The sequence below is a fragment of the Lepisma saccharinum genome, chromosome 8, assembly GCF_977018435.1.
Source record: "Lepisma saccharinum chromosome 8, izLepSacc3.1, whole genome shotgun sequence".
Classification (NCBI taxonomy): Eukaryota; Metazoa; Arthropoda; class Insecta; order Zygentoma; family Lepismatidae; genus Lepisma; species Lepisma saccharinum.
Window position 1 is genome coordinate 48013199 of NC_139236.1, and position 22528 is coordinate 48035726.

A 22528-nucleotide genomic window follows, 5' to 3' on the forward strand; every position below is an offset into this window, starting at 1 on the left:
TTGTAAAGAATCAGACATGTACACAGCTCTAAAATTTTTAATGCCCAGTGGTTCGATTAAAGCTTCAATATCTTGGTTGGTAAGCGGCGCTTGTTTTTTAAACTTATTTATGACTCTTTTAAGACCTTTGCCTTGTTTTTCTATGGCCAGATTATGACGCCTTTGTTCAGCTAATTCGGCTTTATTCTTCTTGGCATCTATTACTGTTTTTGCTATGGCAGCCGATCCCCCTGCTAAGCTACCAACTGCACCGAGTGCACTAAGATAGCCGGGATACTAAATATAAAGCCACCCACATGTGATTTTTTTCTGGATTGCTGTATTTTTTTTATTTGGGGGGTACTAAATAACAACTTCATACCATGGCCTTTGGCAAGACAAGAGCTTTTTTTGCGCATTTTTTTTGTTAGAAAACTATCGATAGTACCAAGAGATTTAAGACATGCATAAGGTATCTGATACCTAACACCCTTGGCCTTCATCGTATTTTTATTATATACATATTCGGGGATTACATAGCTTAATTAAGTGGTTTAAATTTAAATCGTAACACATATTGCTGGACCATTTTATTTAGTCTGTTACAACCCCAACCCTAGTTTTTGTTTGGTGTTCATAGCTATGGTGGTCCCTAATCCTGCTATTTTTTCACCCAAAGAAGCATCTCTGCTTACTAATCTACCAAATGCAGCCTCTTCTAATTTTATGTCTGCCACATGTCGCTTGTCAAGATCGGTATGTGTGTTGTATGCTATGTAATGGTCTCTACATGCAGCGTCTACTGGATTAACACCACGGTCCCCTCTGTTTAGTCTATGGCCTAGTTTGGTACCGGGACCACAATACTGATAGCCCGGTATGTGTAGCTCAAATGTCAGCTTGTTTATGATGTCATTAACCAGCCCCCGACCCTCAGAGATATTCCAAAATTTAGTCGGTAGAGTATTAATAATTTTTATAAGATATCCAATCCCCTTAGTGTTGACTATAAAATTAGACAATTTGGTGGCTATCATATCCATAATTCCGACTTTTTCGTTGTAAAATTATGGTTCCCGGCATTTTCTTCGCCAGCTATAACCAGCAACCTATCTATTAGTTTTCTTACATCGTCAACCCAGACAATTTTTTTTAGGCAGGGTGTTGTACTGTTTAATCCCGCTACCTGTCTTGAATTCTGTCCATATGGGCTTGATTAAGTTGTTGTATTTTGCTCCACTGCTAGACTTAACTCTTTTTTTGTGTAGGGTCGTTGTTTTGGTACAGGGCATCCCATTTTATTAGTATTTCTTTGTGGTACTCATAGTTTTTATCTGTATAGTTGTCAGGTCGTTTACGAGTCATCAGCTCCCACAATCCAGGTGTTCCAGGATACTTAACAAAAACACCTTTTTCTCCAAGATGAGATTCAGAATATACAATCAGATCATCGCCCATAAACATTACCCTAAAATTGCCAATTTTATGTATGATGCCACCGTCAAGCACTGTGTCAGCATATAAACCTAAGACCTCGTCTTTGTTGTCTTTAGGTGTGCTTAAATATCTTTGAGCAAGACGGCCCAATTCAATAGGATCTTGACTAACTTCGATTCTTCGAGGACGAACAGGAGTAGGTGTATGAATACTAGAAAGTGGGGTGATTGGATCATCTAATATGTTCCGAGCAGCTACCGGCATAAGCTCTGTGATCAAATTTTGGTTCTGCTCTGTAACAGTTTTGATATTTTTACCCAGTTCACTAATAGCATCAATAACCGGCTGTTCTGTGCGCTTGTGTTGTTCATAAAAACCTCGGTTCTCTGATTTCCATCCCTTGAATCGTTTCACAAGATAGTCTCTTAATTTAAGATCGTCAACGATTGGTCGTTTCATGGCTGTTTATATACGTCCCTACGTCTAGAAAATCTTTGATTTTACTCCTATATTTACCACTATTGGGCTTCCATGTCATATCGATTGTGACAAACCCGTAGCTGTCCTGGTTCCAGCACCTACCACAAAACTTAGAAAAATCGTTGTAGCTTAAGTCTGCACCTACATACTCGTTATGTATGTGTTTGAGGTTAGTATGATATTGACGAGACGCACATATGAAATTGCTGTTGTTTCGTAGCAGCTGTTTCGGTATTTTGGAAAAGGTCTGCGCCAGGTAGAAGCAATCTATCATTTTGTGTCGCCCCTGTGTAAAGAAATTTCGAACCTCGTTTTGATTATCTAATATAATGTCATCAAACACAACAACAGAGTTATCGAGACAGTCATCGAGTAGCTTAACATCTGATTCAAAAGTGGCTATATCTAGTCCATCGTATAGCTTCATCAGCTACTGATACTTTAATTGTTCTAAGCTCGTAGAAAAGACGTACAAGTGCAGTTTTTCCAGTCTAACCAGTTAGGTGCCATTAAAAAAATTATCAACCAGTAGCGTAGTCTTACCGCAACCCGATGGCCCAACAATAAGACAACGAATATTATCAGGTAGCAGATTGCCATTTTTCATAGTCTGCTGTTCTTGCTCTGGTAGTCGCTTTATAACATCCCAGGTGTTCATAGTATCACTTTGTCTGCTTTGATCCAGCTGTTTTACGGATGATCTAGTCATTTGACCAGTAGCTTGTTGCCTTTTTTGCGGATTACTTTCTCTATGAGATATGTGTCAGGCTGTGTAGTTTTGCTATGTTCTTTTTCATAGAATCGGCCTTTGAGGATTTCGTTGTGATGGTCTTTTATTATATATGTGTTACGGGTCCCAGGTATAACTTGAACCACTGTAAATAATTCAGTGCTCCAGTTTCTAGTAAAGCCTCTTTTGAATATGTGTTTATATTTACTAATCCTTACTTGATCACCTACCTTGTATTTAGGTCTTCTGGTTGTTGGCTGATATCTCGGATAGTAAACAGTGTTGATTAATTGCTGCTCGTCAGATTTGGTTACGTCAGATGGCTTTTTATTAATTGTGGTGTGGACCGAGTTGTTATACTGATCTAGAAGTTCTGGTATCATAGCAACCCATTTATAATTACCTTGAAGCGTAAATTGCGTTTACATATGACTTTTTAGGGTCCTATTGAAACTTTCTACAATAGAGGCTTTGAGATCGCTGTAACTTGAGGAATGTCGTTTTGACTGGCTCTTAACAAATCGTTGGAACACCAAATTATAGAATGCTTTACCGTTATCTGTTTGTAGATAGCACAGTAATCTGCCACTCTGATTGATGATTGTCCTAAAAGCTTCTGCAGCACATGCTCCAGTCTTGGATTTGAGTGGCACAGCCCAGGCATATTTAGAAAATGTGTCTATGACAATAAATAGATATTTGTAGCTCTTGTTGATCTTGTCTTTGTTTTTCAGCTTTCCACTTGCCATCTCAACCAAGTCAGCCTGCCACAAATCGTCTATGCCTTTTGTAACCACTGGCAGTCGCTTATAGTTACGTCTGGCTGGTCTGTGTAGCTCGTCAACTATGGTTTGTCTAGACATAGCACGTAAACAAGAATATTGCAAATATGGGGTGTTCAGCAGCTGATACTACAGGATTTTCTAAATACAGCTTATCCTCTATTTGTATGTCAAACTCCAAAGAACCATCATCTTCAGCATAGGCTGTTTCTAGTGTATCGGGGTCTGTAAAATCCTCTAACTCCACACTGGTGATCTTTGGTATGTTGTCAGCATTGGCTATTGATAAGGTAGGGTAGTGGTGTGCCTGTGGTTGTAACCAGTATTTAATCTTGACCGGTTTGAGTGTGCCCCTTACGAAGAACTGGTAATAAAATTGTGCAGGGGACAACATATACTGTTTGCCACCTGGTATAAACGGTGATTCGTATTCTTTGTTGGGGACACTGTACAATTCAAGCATTACTGTGTGCTTAGGATTCTCGATTAGGCCAGTTATTTCTTTTTCTGCTGTAAGCAATCTACTTATTACAGATTCAAGATGCTCGTTGATAGTCCTAACAATCTCGTCGTGGCCTGGTTTGATTTTTATGTCCACAGCAAGTCTTTTGTATTGTTGCACAATCTCTTGAAGCTGCGTGGCAAAAACAGACAGAGCACTTGCTTGGTTGGATTCCATGCCCCCTAGCTGTTGCTTGATGTTGGCTATAATTTGCTGTAGATTTTCAACAACAGCCAATTTTGAATTTTGGGCTGTAAGATCATGGACTTGGGTTCTGATATCCTCAAACAGGGTATGAAGTTCGGTAATATGCTGATTGGTTGGAAGAGTAGCCAGTGTCTGAGTAAGTTGTTTGATCTCTCTCTGAATATACTTGATGTCTTCAGATTTCAATATGCGATATAGGGCTCTTTTAATATTTTTAAGTTCCTGAGATGTAGGCAGATTAGCCACCTTATTCTGCAGAGACTCAAGGGCCGATTTTACATCATTTAATTTACTAGCGTCAGCCACACTACGCATAGCATCTAGGAGCAGGGCTATGTCTGCCTGTGTAGGTGTTGATTGTTTGTAAAATTTCAAGCTTTGTTTGAATATCATCGATCAAGTGATGAAAATGGGATAGCTCAGATTCGGTATTAAGATTTTCAAGTTTGGTGATCTGTTGCTGGACACTGGCAAGAGTGTCTACGATACCAGGTAAACGAGACTCCAGAGTTTCTTGTACATTTGTCAGATCGTTTTGTAATGCTGCTATGGTACCCTCAAGATGGGGTATAGTACTCTGAATTTTTCCAAAATCTTCATATGTCTCTAGTTGCAGCTTGATGTTGGCAACACTACGAGTAATAGCACTCAGAGCATCCGAAGATGGTAGGTTGTTCATAAAATTTTCTATTGTCTCAATTTTTTCTTTGACCTCGGCTATGGCATTGTTTAAGGGGTCCATATTAGGCATCTGTAGTGATTGAATCTGTTCTTTTAAAGTAGAAATCACTAGATCAAAATCATCTTGGGACTTTATGCTTTGACAATTGTTTGGAGCTGTGTCTGGACACTACCAATCTTCTCTTCTAGTTGCTGTTTCAGTTGCTCAGAGTTGGTAGCCTGAGTCCTAAATTTGGCTTGAAGAGCTGCTATGGCCTCCTCTAAACTCTGATGAAAATTATCTAGTGTTGCCAAGTCAGTGTATTTCTGAAGCAGCAATTTAAGTTCTGAGTCGATTTTAAGAAGAGGGTCCATGCATTGTGATTGTCAATTAGTAATCTCAAGTTGAAGACTGACATTGAGTGTGGTTTGTAGAACTTGTAAATCGCTTGTTAATTTTTTGACTCTGACGTCAAGCATCAGAATCTCGTCACTGTGATCTTCGCGCCTCTTATGGCCAAATATCGTTAGGCATTGTGTTTTTAGCGGTTATTTATTATAGAGTATCTGATTCTTAATTCTTTAAAAAGAGGTTTAAGCTTATCATAGTGTCCCAGGACCTCAATATATAAACAATCGCCGGCAGAGACAGTATATAAAGTGCCAGAAACCATGTTTGAGTGCTTAATACTGTAAATATTTCTGCCTACTGAAACCTTGACATTGCCCTTGGGGGTTGTAATAAATTGTAATTGACCACCTACAGGTAACTGGTAGTGGTTTAAGTTATTGTTAAATATGTACAATATTTTTCCTGTATTAACATCAACATCTGTAAGTATGCTATTCAGATGAATAATTAACAAACCACTTAGTTTAGATAGCATAGACTGTATATCAGGAGAGGGTGCTGTTGTTGGCAGGTCCATAATAGCCTGTTTTTTGAACCCAAATAAGTTCATTGGCATGTTTATTTATTGCAAGGCATGCTCTGTGATTGGGCATTGACTGCCACTTATCAAATCGCAATGACACCATGGTAGAGTATGTATGCCACATGATAAAACACATCTCTTATCGTAATGTGAGTCCAGAGCAACCTTTCTTATAATATTTGTGGTCAACAACTGATCCACACTCTGGATTCTGCATTTTGATGTTCTGATTGTGCAACATGATTTGAGACAATCTTCGTAATCTTCAAATCTGAGCTCTATGTTTACAAATACTCTACCAACGCCCTTGGCTTTTTTACTAACAGCACCACTGGATGTTTCAAAGCTGTACATCTTGGCCCTTAACCCAGCAAATGCTTCAATAACATCGCCAAGTGCCTCGTCTTTTAACTTGCCAGGCACCTTTTTGTTTTGTAGTTGAATATTCAGATGGCTAGGTAATTCGCTAGTATCGAAATATTCAAGCAATGCAGGCTGTGCTATATCTTGATAGACATCTTCTGTCTGAATATCAATAATAAAGCTATCCGTGTCCATATACATCAGTCTTATACGATCACCATAGAAATGCTTCAGCACATCGTAATATACCTCCAGCATGTGTAATTTTGCCAATTCTAATATTACAGTTACTACATAAATAGGCTTATCAAACTTGATATTAGTTTTTTTCATGTTGAAGAGTGCCAGATTGCCATAAATTCTTCTGTAGTTGAAAGTAGGCTATAAATTTTTTGCTTTGGTTGGGGTCGTTAACCAACTTGACATTAGTATGCTTTCTGACATTTTCTATGGTCTTACCATACACCGAATTGACCATCAATTTGAACAAGGTCCTATCAAATTGGGTTACCGCACGTGTTCGAAGTTCGGTGTTTGTATCAATATATGGTTTCAACCATGTTGAGTGCTTGAACCTCAAGATTTTGCCAACGTTGGTTACTTTAACACCATGACGCATCAGGAACTGGAGGTTCTTGTAGTATATTCCATAATCCTGTTTTGGCTCTAGAGTCATCAACAGCTTCTTCTGTTTAGAGCCGGGCGGACACTGGAACTCAGAAATGGGCAGCAGATCAGAAAACCGGCGTGTAAATTATCAGGAATTGCCAGATCCACATCTAAGAACATTCCATAGTCAGTGTCATCAAAGTCTTGAAGATCTTCAATATTAAAATCTTCAAGCAATTCAAGCCCTGCATATGGCAGTTTATCCATCATGGCATAACCATACAGGCTGTTGGCATCCACATAAAATATATAGTTTGATGGTTGTGCAGGATCATAATCAGGAACATACTTGTTGTTGGCTTTGCTATATTTTTGAGAACATTGTACTATGCCCCCTCGTATACATTGTTCGATGAACAGATACATGTCCTGGTCCTGGATTAGATCCAATTTTATTTTAGTGTTCAGAAACATCGCAGACCATGCTAGGCCTGGAGCACTGTAAAAATAGACCGGGTCAAGGTAATAATTTTGTATTGAGGATGCTCTAAATGCTTCAAGTACATCGGCTAAGAGCGTCACATCGAATGCCAAATAGTATTTATGATAATCACGAAGATTCTGACAATTAGGTTGGTCCACATCAACTGAGCATGGCGATAATCATCACTAATTCCTGATGCTCTGAGTTTGCTGTAGAACGCTTCTTGCGGTGGCAGAGCACACTCGTTAAATTTAGAAAAACCAGTAACATAATCGTATGGATATACACCCTTGCGCCTAAGCAATTTCAGGTTTAAATTTGAAACGTGTGTAATTTTGAATTGGGCATCAGATAATTGACTGGCCAGAGTGGCAAGGCTAGCCGATAGAAATCTAAGTATATGAATCTAGAAATGGTAGGTATATGGGCCTGCCATTAACACTGATTATTTTGCTAATAGCTATATATTTTTCGTCATTTTCTGCGAAAATATTTAAATCCTGCTTGTCAAATCCCTCGTATCTGATCAGATGATGAAAATCATAATTAGATGCACCACGGCAAAATATCGGGACAAATTTTGGTCTCTGGATCTTAATATTACAGCTACTACACAAAGCCTGTTTATATCGACAGTCCGTATGGCAATGATGACGCACCTTGATATTTGTATCCGAAAATTCAAAATTGCATACCGGGCATTGTTCTGTACTGTTAAAATCTTCGATTTGATCCTCTGTTAAAGGTAGCATAGGTGTTGATTTTAATAATATATCTTGGGCTATGCGACGGCACTAATTTTCTATTTCACGTGCAAATTCTTTAACAGCATCTTGCTCCATGTATAAGTATGGTTTACTAATAACACCATCCTGTACAACCACATAACAAAAACTAGAAGGTTCATGTAGCTGATACGCTGTACTTGATGATTCTTCAGGATCTGAGCTGCAGAATGCAAGCGGTTTGAGATTTGATTCAAAATCGCAGACTATGCAATTTTTTGAATTCGGCATTTTCGTTTGGTTTGGGCATAACCATTAGAACAGGTTTATGGTTGCCACAGTATGTTAAATGTTCAGCCAACTTGTTTTTAGCAATTTCGGTATTCTTTATCAACACCATTTACTATCTTTTGACCATAGAGCCTGTGTGGTGATCCACGAAGACTCCATCCTGATTCTTTAGCAGCAAACTCAGAATGTTTGTTAAGCAATTGGTCTATCAACCTGCTTAGTATTTCGTCTAAGTTTGTATTTGAGTATACGGGTACAGTTTCTGTTATGTGGGGGTGTGTAAATTTTGTACCGTTTGGTTTCTTATATTCAGTATACAATTTAAGACACAGCTTATAAGAGCCATTTTGTGCATTTAGATTAGCTAACATATCAGGATTTTTACTGTTTAAAAAATTCTTAATATCACATCTTGGTTCTGATACAAAACGGTAATCACTAAGTTGACCCTCAAAACTACTACGAATAGGTGCATTACGTGATCGCTTTGCCGGTCTAGTATTATCGGATGTAACAAGCTTTCTTTTTAGACCAGATGTAGATGGCTGTGGGGCCAATGTTGATGCCTTTACAGAACAAGAGCCTATATGTCTATTGAAGTATGCCTTGCAAAATTTTCTATGGCATTTTGGGCATATTTTAGAGGGCATTTTGCGTTTTTCAGGATCATAATTATGTTAGTGCTTGGCCCAATTAGGGCTAGATATATTATTATCACATTGATTACAACATTTCTTATTTGGCGCTTTTGGTTTTGGTATTTATATATAATTTTTTGGGGCTCAAATCAAATACTATATACTTAATAAAAAAAATTAGTTGGTTCAGCAGTGTACTTTGTATACTTAGTGTGTATACTTAGTGTGTTACTATTTTTTGGTTTTGGTATTTATATATAATTTCTTGGGGCTCAAATCAGAAAATATATACTTAATAAAACTATACATTTTTTTTAAAAAAAACACATGTGTCTGACAAATTATGATGGGTCGTAAACTTAATAATCTATTACCTTGATAAATAGAAGCAATAATTTACTGCCAATGCGTGTCCGCACGGGCTTATCATGTAGCATTGATCTTCTGTGTACACGACAAGCTGGATGTGGCGACACGGCACCATGTTAATAACCACATGGCCTTACATATCTCAAATGAACTGAACAACTGTCGGCACGCAACCTGCAGTATTGACCTTACAGCACGACTTGAGTTTCTCAAGTGCTAGGCACATTTCAAAGTTAACCAGTATTGAAATTACCTACTGTGCTTGATACTGAACTTCTTACAATGAATAATGCCAACACATATTATCCCTCTATGACAAACTGGGATAGAATAAGTTAACACACATGCTTTGGATTGTAACAGATAAGCTGGATTGGTCAAATATCAGATTGATCTATTCAAAAAATATCATACACTTTATGCAATGCTCTATGGAGGAATTGTATGAGAATTTAAAAATAAGTGATGATCATGCACTGGTCGTATATGCTGAAATGGAACAAAGAGTCACAGAGCAATTCTAGAAAGCCTCTGCATAATGCATTGTCTTAGTACTAGATATACAAGTTGAACCTGGTGCCCAATTAAAATATTCGGGTTAACATATTAATACTCTGAACTGACTGTCAAGTATTTAAGCACACTTTACAGAGTATTACACTAAAGGCAATAAGGTCATATGAGAATGTTGGCTTAGTTTTAAGTGTAGCCGAAACAATGCCAAGAGGGGCATATTTTTTACAATCCTATGGACAACAATCTGACAGATGCAGCTTTATGTATGTGTAGCCAAATCAATCTGGGGGGTCATACTTTTTACAGGCAATCCCCGAGGGCTTTTTACTAAAGTCTTGGATAAGACAGAGTAGCACACTGTAGGCAATAAGCTTATATAAGCATCTTGACCTAGTTTTAAGTGTAGCCAAGTCGATGTGAGGGGGTCATACTTTTTGAGGGGGGTCATACTTTTTGTGTTCCAGTAATATCGTATTTTATACTACTCAGTTACATGCTCTAGAAGGCTCTCAGAACTATGGATTTTGAATAGATAATATCATCGTGGAGATGTAGTTTCAAGACCGAAGTCTCGCTGGAGAGATGAGAAATACCCATATCTAATATTCCACACTGCTTTTTGAAAATCTTGTAATTTGATGTTATGTATTTTATTTAATATTCTGAGCATCGTAATGCAGAAATGACCACATTAAATTTTATGGAAATCTTGAATACGTCCGTCGTTGTAATAAATTTTAACATGTTTTACATAATGAATTAATTCTGTAGGCGGTACCCCTCCGAAAGAATCGAAAATAAAGGCATTGTTATTTTGTTTATACCGATATTTTCCGACATGTCCAAATTCACCACGCCACATTCTCGTGAGAAAGGAGGACTATCTTTAGGGAGAGAATCAGACATGAAAACCCCTAGTCGAATTTTAAATATTTTAACTAAAGATTCAATGTCTTGCTTTGTGAGCGCTTTTTTTAAATTTTCTGAGTGCTGTAGACTTCACACCACTGCCTAATTTTCTTTCCATGGCAAGAATATGACGCTTCTGCTCTTCTAGTTATGCCTTATTCTTTTTTGAATCAATTACAGTTTTGGTAATAGCCTCGCTATCCCCCACTAAGCTCCCCACTGGCCCAAAAGCCGCCAGGATGGCTGGAATGCTGAATATAAATCCTCCACTATGTAATTTTTTCTTCTATTTTGCAAACGTTTTAATTGTGGTGTACTGAGTAATAATTTCATTCCATTTCCTTTGGCTATACATTGTCTCTTCTTTTCCTGTTGTTTTTTTAGTTAAAATTGGATTAATTTTTAAATTGTTATGGTCATGATATGGAATTTGGTACACAATTCCTTTAGGTTTCATGTTTTTTTTTTATTATTATTTTTATTATATATATATTACAGACGCCATCCTAATTTTTGTTTTGTATTCATAGCAATGGTTGTACCCAATGTTGTTATTCGTTCAGCCAAAGAAGCATCTCTGCTGGTTAATCTTCCAAATGCAGTGTCTTCCAATTTTTGATCAGCCACATGACGAGCATCCAGATCTGCGTGTGTGTTGTATGCAATATCATGATCTTTACAAGCTGCATCGAGAGGATTGATCCCCCTGTCCCCTCTTTTTAAACGTTTTTTTGTCCCAGGACCACAGTATTGGTAATCAGGTACGTGTAACTCGAATGGGAGCTTATTAATAATATCATTTACCAAACCTCGACACTCTGATATATTCCAGAATTTAGGGGTTAGAGTATTAATAATTTTAATTAAGTATCCTATACATTTGGGATTATTTACAATAAAATGAGCTACTTATTGCTAATCATGTCTACAATACCCATTTTCTCATTTTAAAAGTTGTTGTTTCCAGCATTTTCCTCCCCTGCTATAACCTGCAATCTATCTATGAGTTTTCTCACATCATCTACCCACATAAATTCTTTAGGTAAAGTATTGTATTGTTTGACACCACTATCGGTTTTGAGTTGGTTGCAGATAGGTTTAATAAGATTCTTATATTTGTCCCTACTGCTCGATTTAACACGATTTTGAGTGGCATCGTTATTTTGATATAAAGCATCAGACAGTATCAAAATATCTGAGTAACTCTGATAATCTTCTTCTGTAAAATTCTTCGGTTGTTTCTTGGTGATGAGCTCAAATAATCCAGGAGTGCCAGGATATCTGGACCAACTGTTTTTCCCACCCAAATTGATTTTTATGTTGTCCCCTTCGAATGTTACTCTAGATTTCGCAATTTTGCAAATCACACCATCGTTTGTTTCCATGGTCGGATACAAGCCAAACACTTCATCTTTTTCAAATTTGCCTGTATTCAGGTAATCTCTTGCCAGGGGACCCAACTCGATTTTCTCTGATTCACTTATAGGTTTAGTAGGTGGTTGTTGGAGGGTCAGAGGAGTATGGATACTAGATAAAGCGGTAGGAGGAAAATCTGCATAATTTTTAGCTGTAAGAGGTACCAATTCTTTTATGAGTTTTTTATTTTGTTCTGTGACACCCTTAATCTCTTTACAGAGACCACTGATTGCATCGATAATTGGTTGGTCTTGACGTTTGTGTTGTTAATAGAATCCACGATCCTCTGATTTCCAGCCTTTCAATCGTTTCGTCAGGTAATCACATAATTTCAAATTGTCTTTAATTTTGTTTTGATATATTTATTAGAGGTTATTTTATATCGTTTCAAAGTTCAAATGTCGTTGATTTTATTTCTAAATTTTCCATTGTTAGGTTTTCTAGTCATGTCGATGGTAACAAATCCAAAATCATCTTTGTTCGAACAAGATGAACAGAATTTTGAAAATTGGTTATAATTTAAGTCACGCCCTGCATAATCATCATATACATGTTTGAGATTAGTATGATCTTGACGAAACAAACAAATTATGTTTGTATTATCTCGTAGCCATTGTTTAGGAATTTCTTAAAAAGTTTGAGCTAAATAAAAGCAGTCTATTTCTTTGTGATGACCCTGTGTAAAAATATTTCGGATTTCGTTTTGATTTTCTAGAATGACGTCATTAAAAACTACAACATAATATTTTAAACAATCATTGACAGGTTTTATTTTTGATGCAAATGTAGCTATGTTAGGTCCCTTGTACAGCTTCATAAGTTGTTAATACTTCGGTTGTTCTCAACTTTTATAGAATACATACAAGTGTCTATTTTTCCCATCTAACCAATTGTGGGTAAGCAGGAAATTATCTACCAGCAGAGTGGGTTTTCCACAACCAGAGGGATCTACAATGAGGAATCTTATATTATCAGCTACCAACTTCCCATTTTTGTACTAGTTTCCACTAAATCTGGTAAACGCTGTACCACATTCCATGTTGGTATCATATAATCACCTGGTTTGCATCTATCCAACTTCTTTCTGTCAGTCCTTGCCATGTAATTATACAATTTATTATTTTTCTTGCGTAATACTTTTTCAATTAAATATGTATCTGGATATTTTGTTTTACTGAGATCCTCTTCATAGAATCTCCCCTTCAATATTTTATTATAATGATCTTTTATGATATATGATTTTTTTCCCTGGTAAAACTTGAACTACAGTGAATAACCCTGTACTCCAATTTTTGGTGAATCCTTTTTCCAATAATTGTTTAAATTTACTAATTCTCACTTGATTTACAATTTTGTATTTTGGTTTGTTGGTAGTGTATTTATATTTTTGACAATAGACAATAGAAATCAACCTAGACTCATCAGACTTGGTTACCTCAGCAGGTTTCATGTGAATAGTTCTGTGTACTGAATTATTATAATTATGAACTAGCTCGGGTAATATTTGTACCCATTTATAGTTACCCTGTAGAGTAATTTGCCTCCACATGAGATTTTCTAATGTTCTGTTGAATCGTTTAACTATACTGCCTTTCAAGTCACTGTATGTAGAATAATGTTTAATATTATATTGTTTCATTAACTTGGTAACATTAAAATTATAGAATTCTTTTCCTCTGTCTGTCTGTAAATATTTTGGTATCCTACCGTCACTAAATATCTACTTTAAAGCCTCGGTAACACAAGTACCTGTCTTAGATTTTTAGAGGAATAGCGCACCCATATTTACTGAATGTATCAATAACTGTGAGCATATATTTGAAACCATGATATATCTTAAGTAAATTTTTTAAAGTTCCTGTGCTCATTTCTATCAGATCAGCTTGAAACAAATCATCCACCCCTTTCGTTACCACACTCAATCGTTTTAGTTGCGACGAGCTGCTTTATGTAATTCATTAACTATATCTTGTCTTGACATCGAGTGCTATAAGAAAATATGACATAAAATGGATTATTTTCAGGGTACAATTGTTTCAATTCAAACAATAATTAGCCACCAGCTTGCACATGAAAACCAGATAATTGTTCATCCTCATGTATTTTATATTTCTTTGCAGATTCATCCCAATATGCAATAGGTATCTGAAGTGCTCTGTACACACCATCTTTTCTCTGTATGTTAAATTTGGCACTTCCACATGTTTTCCCTTCTTTATATAGACAAATTTTAAAAACCTAACATTACCATCAAGAAAAAATTCATGAGACTGACTGTAGGGATACAATTTGTAAACATTACCTGCATTAACATAAGTCCAGTGCCCTCGTACATTTGCTACACTCTCAAGTCTAACTATCTCAACAGTGAAAAATTGAAGTAATTCAAGGTTGTCTAATCTGCTTAATACTGATTCTTGATATTCGTTTATGATGCGTACCACTTCATCGTCGATGGGATTGATTTTCACATCCACATACAATTGTTTAAATTGTACTTTAAGATCATGAAGTTGCGAGGTAAAACTTGATAAAGCAGATTTTTGACTTGTTTCGAGGGTACCAATTTGTAGCTTAATGTTAGAAATAATCTCTTGTAAACTTTCTACAAGTTTCAGTTTAGTAGTCTGGCTTGCAAGATCGAGTACCTGACTTCTGATTTCTTCAAACAATGCATGAAGTTCGTTGACTATCTGGTTGGTAGGCAAAGTAGTGATGGTGTTTTGAATTACAGCAATTTCCGATTGAATGCTCTTAATGTCCTCTGACTTGAGTATTCGATTTACTGCTCTTTTTACAGATCTTAACTCCTGGGAAGTGGGTAAATTAGCTACAGTATTTTGAAGTGTGGTGAAAGCTTGTTTGACAGCATCAACTCCGTAGTATCTGCAACATTGCTCAAAGCATTTTTAAGTTGTATGTAATCTTGTGTAGGCATAGATTGCTGTAATATTTGTAATTTGTTCTGAATATCATCTATGAGATGATGAAAATGGGATAATTCAGATTTGGTATTCAGATTTTCTAATTTAGTAATCTGTTGTTGAATTATGTTTAAAGATTCGGTTATGTTTGGCAACCTGAATTCCAGAGTTTCCTTTATATTTGTCAATTCATTTCTCATGGTTGTCAAAGTGTCTTCAATATGAACTATGGTACCCTGTATCTTCCCAAAATCTTCATAAGTCTTCAACTGTAATTTGATACTGGCAACACTGCATGCGATGGCACTTAATTCGAAAGATGAAGCTAAATTTTTGATAAATTCTTCCAACGTTTGTATTTTGGCTTGAACTTCTGTCATGGCCCTGTGTAACGCATGAGTTTACAATTCAATTTTAATATTTTCTAGTGTAGGAATTTCGAAAGATGGAAATTGCTCTCTTAATTCGAGAATACTAGCATTGACCTGTTCGTATTGCTCTTGCGGTTTGATATTTTGATTAATAGAAAGTAGTTTGGTACGAATAGTATTTGCTTGATTGTTTAATTCTTGTTTCAATTGCTCTGATGTGCTAGTTTGGATTTGTCGGAATTTCTCAATATCATTTTTCAACTTGGCTATGCTCTCCTCCAAGTTTTGAACATTGTCAATTGAAGCTAAATTGGTATATTTTTAGAGTAGGGATTTAAGTTAGCCATGAATTTTCACTATGGGATTAATTAATTCAGTTTGGAGATTTGTAATCTCAGCTTGTATATTTAAATTTAGTGAATTTTGTAAAATTAATAAATCAGCTTTTAGTTTCTTAGACGCTCGTCTAATCTGGCAATGTCGCTGGAATTATCTGGTATCTCTTGTCCTTTCTATTTCCAAATATATCCATTATTTTTTTTTCAAAAAATAATTTGTTTCATTTTTCAGCATATAGAAAGTCGCCTTCTTCCACCTCGTATGATGTGTTGAGAATCATATTATATTGTTTAATCCTGTACAAATTTCGTCGTATGTGTACATTTGCGAGGCAGATTGAGAAACAGATATTTGAATTTTCCCTGTGACGGGAATTTTATAAGACGATAAATTATTGTTGAATACAAGCAATTGTTTACCTGTATCTTCATCCACTTGATACCAGATACTATTAAGATGAATAATAATGATGTTGCAATCCATACACAGGTTCTCCTCTTCCATAGCATCTTGCTTTGAACGAGGACTGCAGGATAGCATGGGTTCGATCCCCGAGAGTTTAGTCTCGGGAAATTACAACCTGTATATGGGGTAGGTAGCAACCCTAGTCTGGTCGCAAAAACTTACTATAATGGCTGGGGGGATATATTGGCTGACCCCCCAATTATTTCCAGCACTAGTTGAAAATCTCCACACTTAAAAGTGACGAAGAAAAGCATAGGAGGGAAACTGCCAAAAGCCCATCATGAGCTGTCACACACGGAATTAATCTATACATGGTAGAATATTAAATGAGTTCAGAGAATCATGCGAGTTGCGTGTCACGCAAAACAATGTACTGTTTACTGTAACAACTATTGATTAGAATGCAGTATTCGCTGCAGTTATTTTCCAGACTTACTGGCACGCCACAAAGTTGGTTGACCCCCACTATAGCAACTTCTCAGTAAATGAGTATTCACCCGTTAATTATTGATTGCAACATATTATTGACAAACCCGCGTCAGAAAGTTGGTTGACACCATGGGGGAAAGACGCATAATTCTCAGTAATGTTTTGGACCTTCTTTCATGACATCCTAAACAGCTAATCGGAGAGTTTTTTTTTAACAAGGGAAAACCCGTTGCTTTATTGTGTCCGTGAATATAAAGGTATTTGCATGTACCTATCTCGGTTATTTCATTTTGGTATGCATTCTTGAGTAGATATGCTGCTAAAACTAAAAAATGCATGTTAAGAAATTATATATACTAGAGACAGTTCGGATCTTCAACAACTTGCTCCACCAGAGCATTAGTCTCCATCAGAGCAATAGAGTTTTCATCAGAGCAAAGAACAAGCTCTATCCGACCCTTTTGTCAGCATAGCATGAAGCTGAAAGTTAAGCTTTTTTGACTTGTGAAATTTCTCTTTAGTTCTGGTTTGTTCGTGTGTTTAAAATATTATATTACCAGCTTTAACTTGTAATAATTTTCAAGATTCTTCAAGATTTTCTACAATATTTTCTCAATGTTTTAATTTTAAAAAACCTCTTCAAGGTAGCTTGGTATATACTGGGACTCAAAATTTGATATTTTAAAGAGGAACAATTTTGATGCACTTTTGACGTGTGATTGAATTTACCAACTTTAACTTGCAATAATTTCAAGATTCTTCAAGATTTTCTTAATTTTTCAATTTTTAAAACTTCTTCAAAATAACTTTGATATATACTGGCGCTTAAATTTGATATTTTAAAAAGGAACAATTTTGATGCAGTAATACTAATTTTTTAAAATTAATAATAATTAATTATAAATTTATGTGTTATTAATATTCTACACACTGAGGTGCGTACATATATATTTTATATAGCTTTTCTTCTAAAAATATTATATACATTTCAGACATAAATTAATCAGAATATATATTTGAGAAATATTTATATATACTGCACTGCAAATAACTCAAATAACTCAAATCACTATCAACACATCTATTTCTCTTAAAAAAGATGATAATTGTAAATGTATGCTTAAAAATATACTGATTTAGGCTCGTGGAGGAATTTTGGTCTATAGAATTGAGTAATTGAACTTTGATAAAAAACATAATTATTTTTTATACTATAAAAATAGTAAAATTTGGATTTTTTGATATTTTTCCCTTGGAAAATTAGCTGAAATCGGGGCAAAATGAATAAATACAAAATAAATGTTTTCAAATATACCTATTATACTACTCTTTGGCAATAATTTCAAACTATATTTTAATATATGTTTTTTCTAGTCATACTTATTGGCTCCATACGAAGTTCCCTTGCGACGTGGGTTTGGATCATCATTTGTTGCACATTCAACAACGGTTTCGAAATATGCACTTGTAGATTTCGTGCTTACCGACGAAATAGCTGACGAAGAAGCTCGAACGATACCTGCAGAGTTCAGAAATTGCAGATTTCCAGAAGAGAACGAAGGGATGTGGGCTTACAGGTACTACAGTTATTCGGGCTGCATTGCTCAGTGCAGAGCTGAAGCCAAAATGAAATTATGCAACTGCACGGATGTGATAATTGGATATGGAGCGGGTGGAGAAGGTAATTTCAGTGTTTATTGTTGAAATAAATAAATGCTTAATGCTAATTTTTCACTGTATAGCCCCCTAATTATCCTCACCAACTTGTATGCCTTCCCCTGCTCTCTCTCTCTTTCTCTCTCTCTCTCTTTCTCTGTCGACCACTGTTGTTTCAACTTTCTCCCTCATTCCATTCTCTTACTTTGACTATCTCTTCCTCAGTCTTTTCTTTTCTCTGTCCCTCTTCTCAGTCTTTTCTTTTCTATGCCTCTTTTCTCACTATTTTCTTTTCTCTGTCTCTTTTCTCTGACTACTTTCTCAGTTTTCTTTCCTAGGTCTCTTTTCTTTCTCTTTTCTTTTCTCCGTCTCTTTTCTCACTCTTTGCTATTCTCCGTCTCTTTTCTCACTATTTTCTTTCTCTCTCTCTTTTGTCTATTTTCTATTCTCTTCACTCTTTTCTTTCTCTCTTCTCACTCTTTTCTTTTCTCTCTCTAATTTCTTTTCTCTATCTTTTCTCAATCTCTTCTTTTATCTACATCTTTTTCACATCTTTCCTTGTCTATGGCTTTTCTCACTCTTTTCCTTTTCTCACTTATTGTCGTCTCTATCTCTTTTCTCATATTTTCTTTCATCTCTTTTCTCACTCTGATTCTATAAGTCTCTGTTCTCGGTCATTCTCTTCCTCGTGGTGTCCCTCTCTCATTCACACGTACAGCCACATCCATATATTCAGAGAGAGAGAGAGAGAGAGAGAGAGAGAGAGAGAGAATGTATAACGTCGTTGTAACAAGTACCTTCGATAATTCTATAATTGCGATAAAACTCGACACACACATAAACATACAAAATTTCAGAATTACTGTTTTACAGTCCAGGGATGGATATACATCTGAAAATATAAATAAATGCATAGCAAGGTCGACACATACTTATTCGATAGATCTTAGGATGGCAATCTTGTCTAGGGAAGGAACGCTGCTTAATATAGACGATCTCGTAAACAACATACGTATACTATTATAGGGATGTTTAGTTTTTTTGCGAAGTTTCGTACACGCCTATGTAAAGTCTTGAATTTATGTTCAAACTGTTGTTGATTGCTATGCTATTACAGACAATATATGCTAACTTTTCAAAGCTTTACACTTATAATATTGTCATAGTATCACACGAGGTTAAGGTACATTGCCGCAGAACACATAGGAATTACATACATATTTATTTAATCCAACAGGAATATTTTGTGATTTGTGATTTGATTTATTTTACTACGCCTTTTGTGCCACTTTTGGCTAATTTACGAAGATGGGGATGAAATTGATGAATGAACACTCACAAATATCCATGCCCAGGCCTGGATTCGAACCCGGGACCCCTGGCGTCGTAGCGCGATGTGCTAACCACTCCGACACAGGAATATTTTGTAATGCATTGCTATTGTAAATACTGTTATTATGGGAAACCTGATGGTAAGAGGCCAGTATGAAGTCCAAGATGAAGATGGAGGAATAATGTTGAGATGGACGTTAAGGAAATCGGTAAGGATGGAAAAGATTGGATTGATCTTGTCCAGGATAGGGACAGATGGAAGGCTTGTGTTGCTGCAGACATAAACCTTCAGGTTTAAGAAGGCTAGAGAGTTATTTAGTTAGTTATTATTATGCCTTGATAAAATCAACGGTATACCTAGAATGAAATTGGTGTATGTTATAACCGCCTTTTTTCTGAGGCAAAACGACTGCTAGAATATAAGAAATAACTTCCTTTGAATTATATTCTCCCTTTCACGAAATCCTTAGTTACGTCTCTGATACATATATATATTTTCGAGTCTGTATATTGGATGTCTCTTAACAATACATTTTCCTATGACATAAATCAAGTTCATGACTTTAGTTTATTTGCAGGATATCAACATCTCTGTGATCAAAAAGGAATGGATTGTATAGGCAATATCGAAGGTACAGAAGAAATTATTTTATTTTATTTTTTAAAATGCTCTGTTTTGAGCATTTTAAGAAAGTTGATTTAAAGTTTTGTTTAAGAGTAAATATTAGGGTAGTGAACATCAGGCGTTGAGACGGAGGGAAGTTGATACAGTGGCATTTAAAAGAAAACGATCGTGCTCTGGGTGATATGCGTGGAACAGTAGACGCCCATTGATTGAGTCTATGTATAGCCAAGGAGCGTTATCCTGTTGCAAAGTAAAACTGTAGAGATTGAAGAAATCGAGGAGAAATTTTCTATGTGTTGCAAGGGAGTGAAAATACATATTTTGAGTACTGCCCGTTTTTCGAATTCTACACAAGTGTTTCCTTCGCTCTACCCTAGTACAAATAACTCATTATTATACGCTGTTTATAACATATGTATTTCAACTAATCTAAGACCTGAAAGAAATTTTTCAGAATTACTAAAGCTCTTGCCAGGCCTTACGGCGGGCGGCCTACATGCTGGCAAGAAAAGTGGGGAGCGGGGAAGCGACCAATCCAGCGCGATGAGAAGCACAGCAGCCTGTAGAACGAGGTTCGCGCAGCACGTTCTCCCGCGACATCGTAACTCTCGGCGACCGCTCTTGTCTGGTTGGGCTGCGGTGCATTTCCAGTTCCCCACTCCCTTTTCCAGCATGTAGGCTGTGACGTATTGTTCCAATTCGTTCTTGTTCTTGGCAATCCGTCACAACCCATTTTTTTAATTATTTTGGAAGTACAGTACATTCGTTACCTTGTATATTTCCCTGTAATAGAAATAAAATAACACACCCACCAAAAATACATATGCGCAAATATATACAGGGTGTTTCTAAAGGTCGTTTGCAACGCTTGGGAGGTGATTCCTCACACGAAAACAAGCAAAAAGTCTAAGTTCAATTTTTACGACTGAGGCTTCGTTTCCGAGATAGGAGCCTCGCAAAAGGTGACAAAGTGATCATCACACCTAACTAGGACGAATACTATCACATATAGAGAGGCGGTTCCAAGGGAATCATAAAGGAATCGTATGTGCTCAGTCCGGAAGTCACTATGAAAAGTTCACTGCACGCATGCGCAATGGAGACCTCAATGGAATTGGGGATTTCCAGCAAGAAGAATGCATGGAAAAGGTATGTAACGCAGCAAGAAGGACCGTGACAATGAGAAATACGTTAAAGACAACACACCTCGAACTCAAACTTCAAAACATGAGCACGGAACACAAAATCCGAAAAGTTGAACCCCAGTTACACGCGAGGAATGAACGAATCATGTCATTTGGCATACGAGAGACACATTACTCCACCAGGAGGAGGGAAAGAAAAACACAATATCAGATGATTACGACAACGTGTATTTCTAGACGCGACAACTACGTAATCCCTTACCCCCCCACACACAACAAACAACAAATGCTACAATGTCTTACGCACAGACAGTGCGTGTCACTGTACACCAACTGAAGATGTCACTTTCACCACACAAAGGGGGTGGGGAGCAATACCAAGAGTGTTCGCACGCGATCACTGTGACGTAAGAGAGACCAGTTTTGGAAGCGCTGCGCAGGCAAATCTGGCTCTCGTAGTCTACGTTTGACCTTCATGGATCAAGTACCCGCGAGAGGAGCTCGAAGGGTTGGTTCTCTCCGGCAGTCGTCCCAGTCGTGTTGCAGGTTCTGGGATATGATCAGCAGTTCTCTGTAGGTTGTCATTGAAGAGTACTAGTATGTTGTATTAAAAGAAGTAGACGTGGTGGAGTGGGCAAGTCAAGTATCGCAACAATTGGTTTGTGTTGTTCGTACGGTGATACGCCAATTTGTGCAGTGTGCCAGTGTTAAACACGAACGATACTTTGCAGTTCCAGCTCCTTATTATACAGATGGTTGCGTACACTACCCAGCAGCTAGCAGACATACATCTCATGTATGGGGAGGCACGTGTTAATAGCCGTGAGGCAAGGCGTCTTTATGGAGAACGCTTTCCACATAGACGTTTGCCGTCTCACGCCTTCTTTCAGGTAGTGGACAGTCGACTGCGTGAAACAGGGTCAGTGTTTCCACCGCGGCAAGAAGTTGGAAGACCCCGAAGTATACGCATATATCAGTTTGCAGAAGATGTGTTAACAGCGGTCGCAGAACATCCTGGCACCAGTACGCGCGTGCTCGCTTGGGCACGAAACACGTCTCATGTGAATGTTTGGCGAGTGTTGTCAGAGGAAGGAATGCACCCGTTTAAATTGCAGAAAGTAAAGAACTGTTACCTCGTGACTTTTGCCCTCGTATGGAGTTTTGCCAATGGTTGTTGCATCAGCTGGACACAAACCCTCACTTCGGGCAA

The 22528-nt window shown here is 36.9% G+C and overlaps 1 protein-coding gene across 1 annotated transcript in view; it reads left to right on the plus strand.

The window, feature by feature from the left end:
* Window positions 1-22528, plus strand: part of LOC145991770 (sodium channel protein Nach-like) — a 77419-nt gene that overhangs the window by 13031 nt on the left and 41860 nt on the right. Inside the window, exon 4 of the mRNA XM_083127820.1 lies at window positions 17935-18241. Within this exon, the coding sequence (XP_082983946.1) occupies window positions 17935-18241 (307 nt within the window). The remainder of the gene's footprint in view (window positions 1-17934; window positions 18242-22528) is intronic.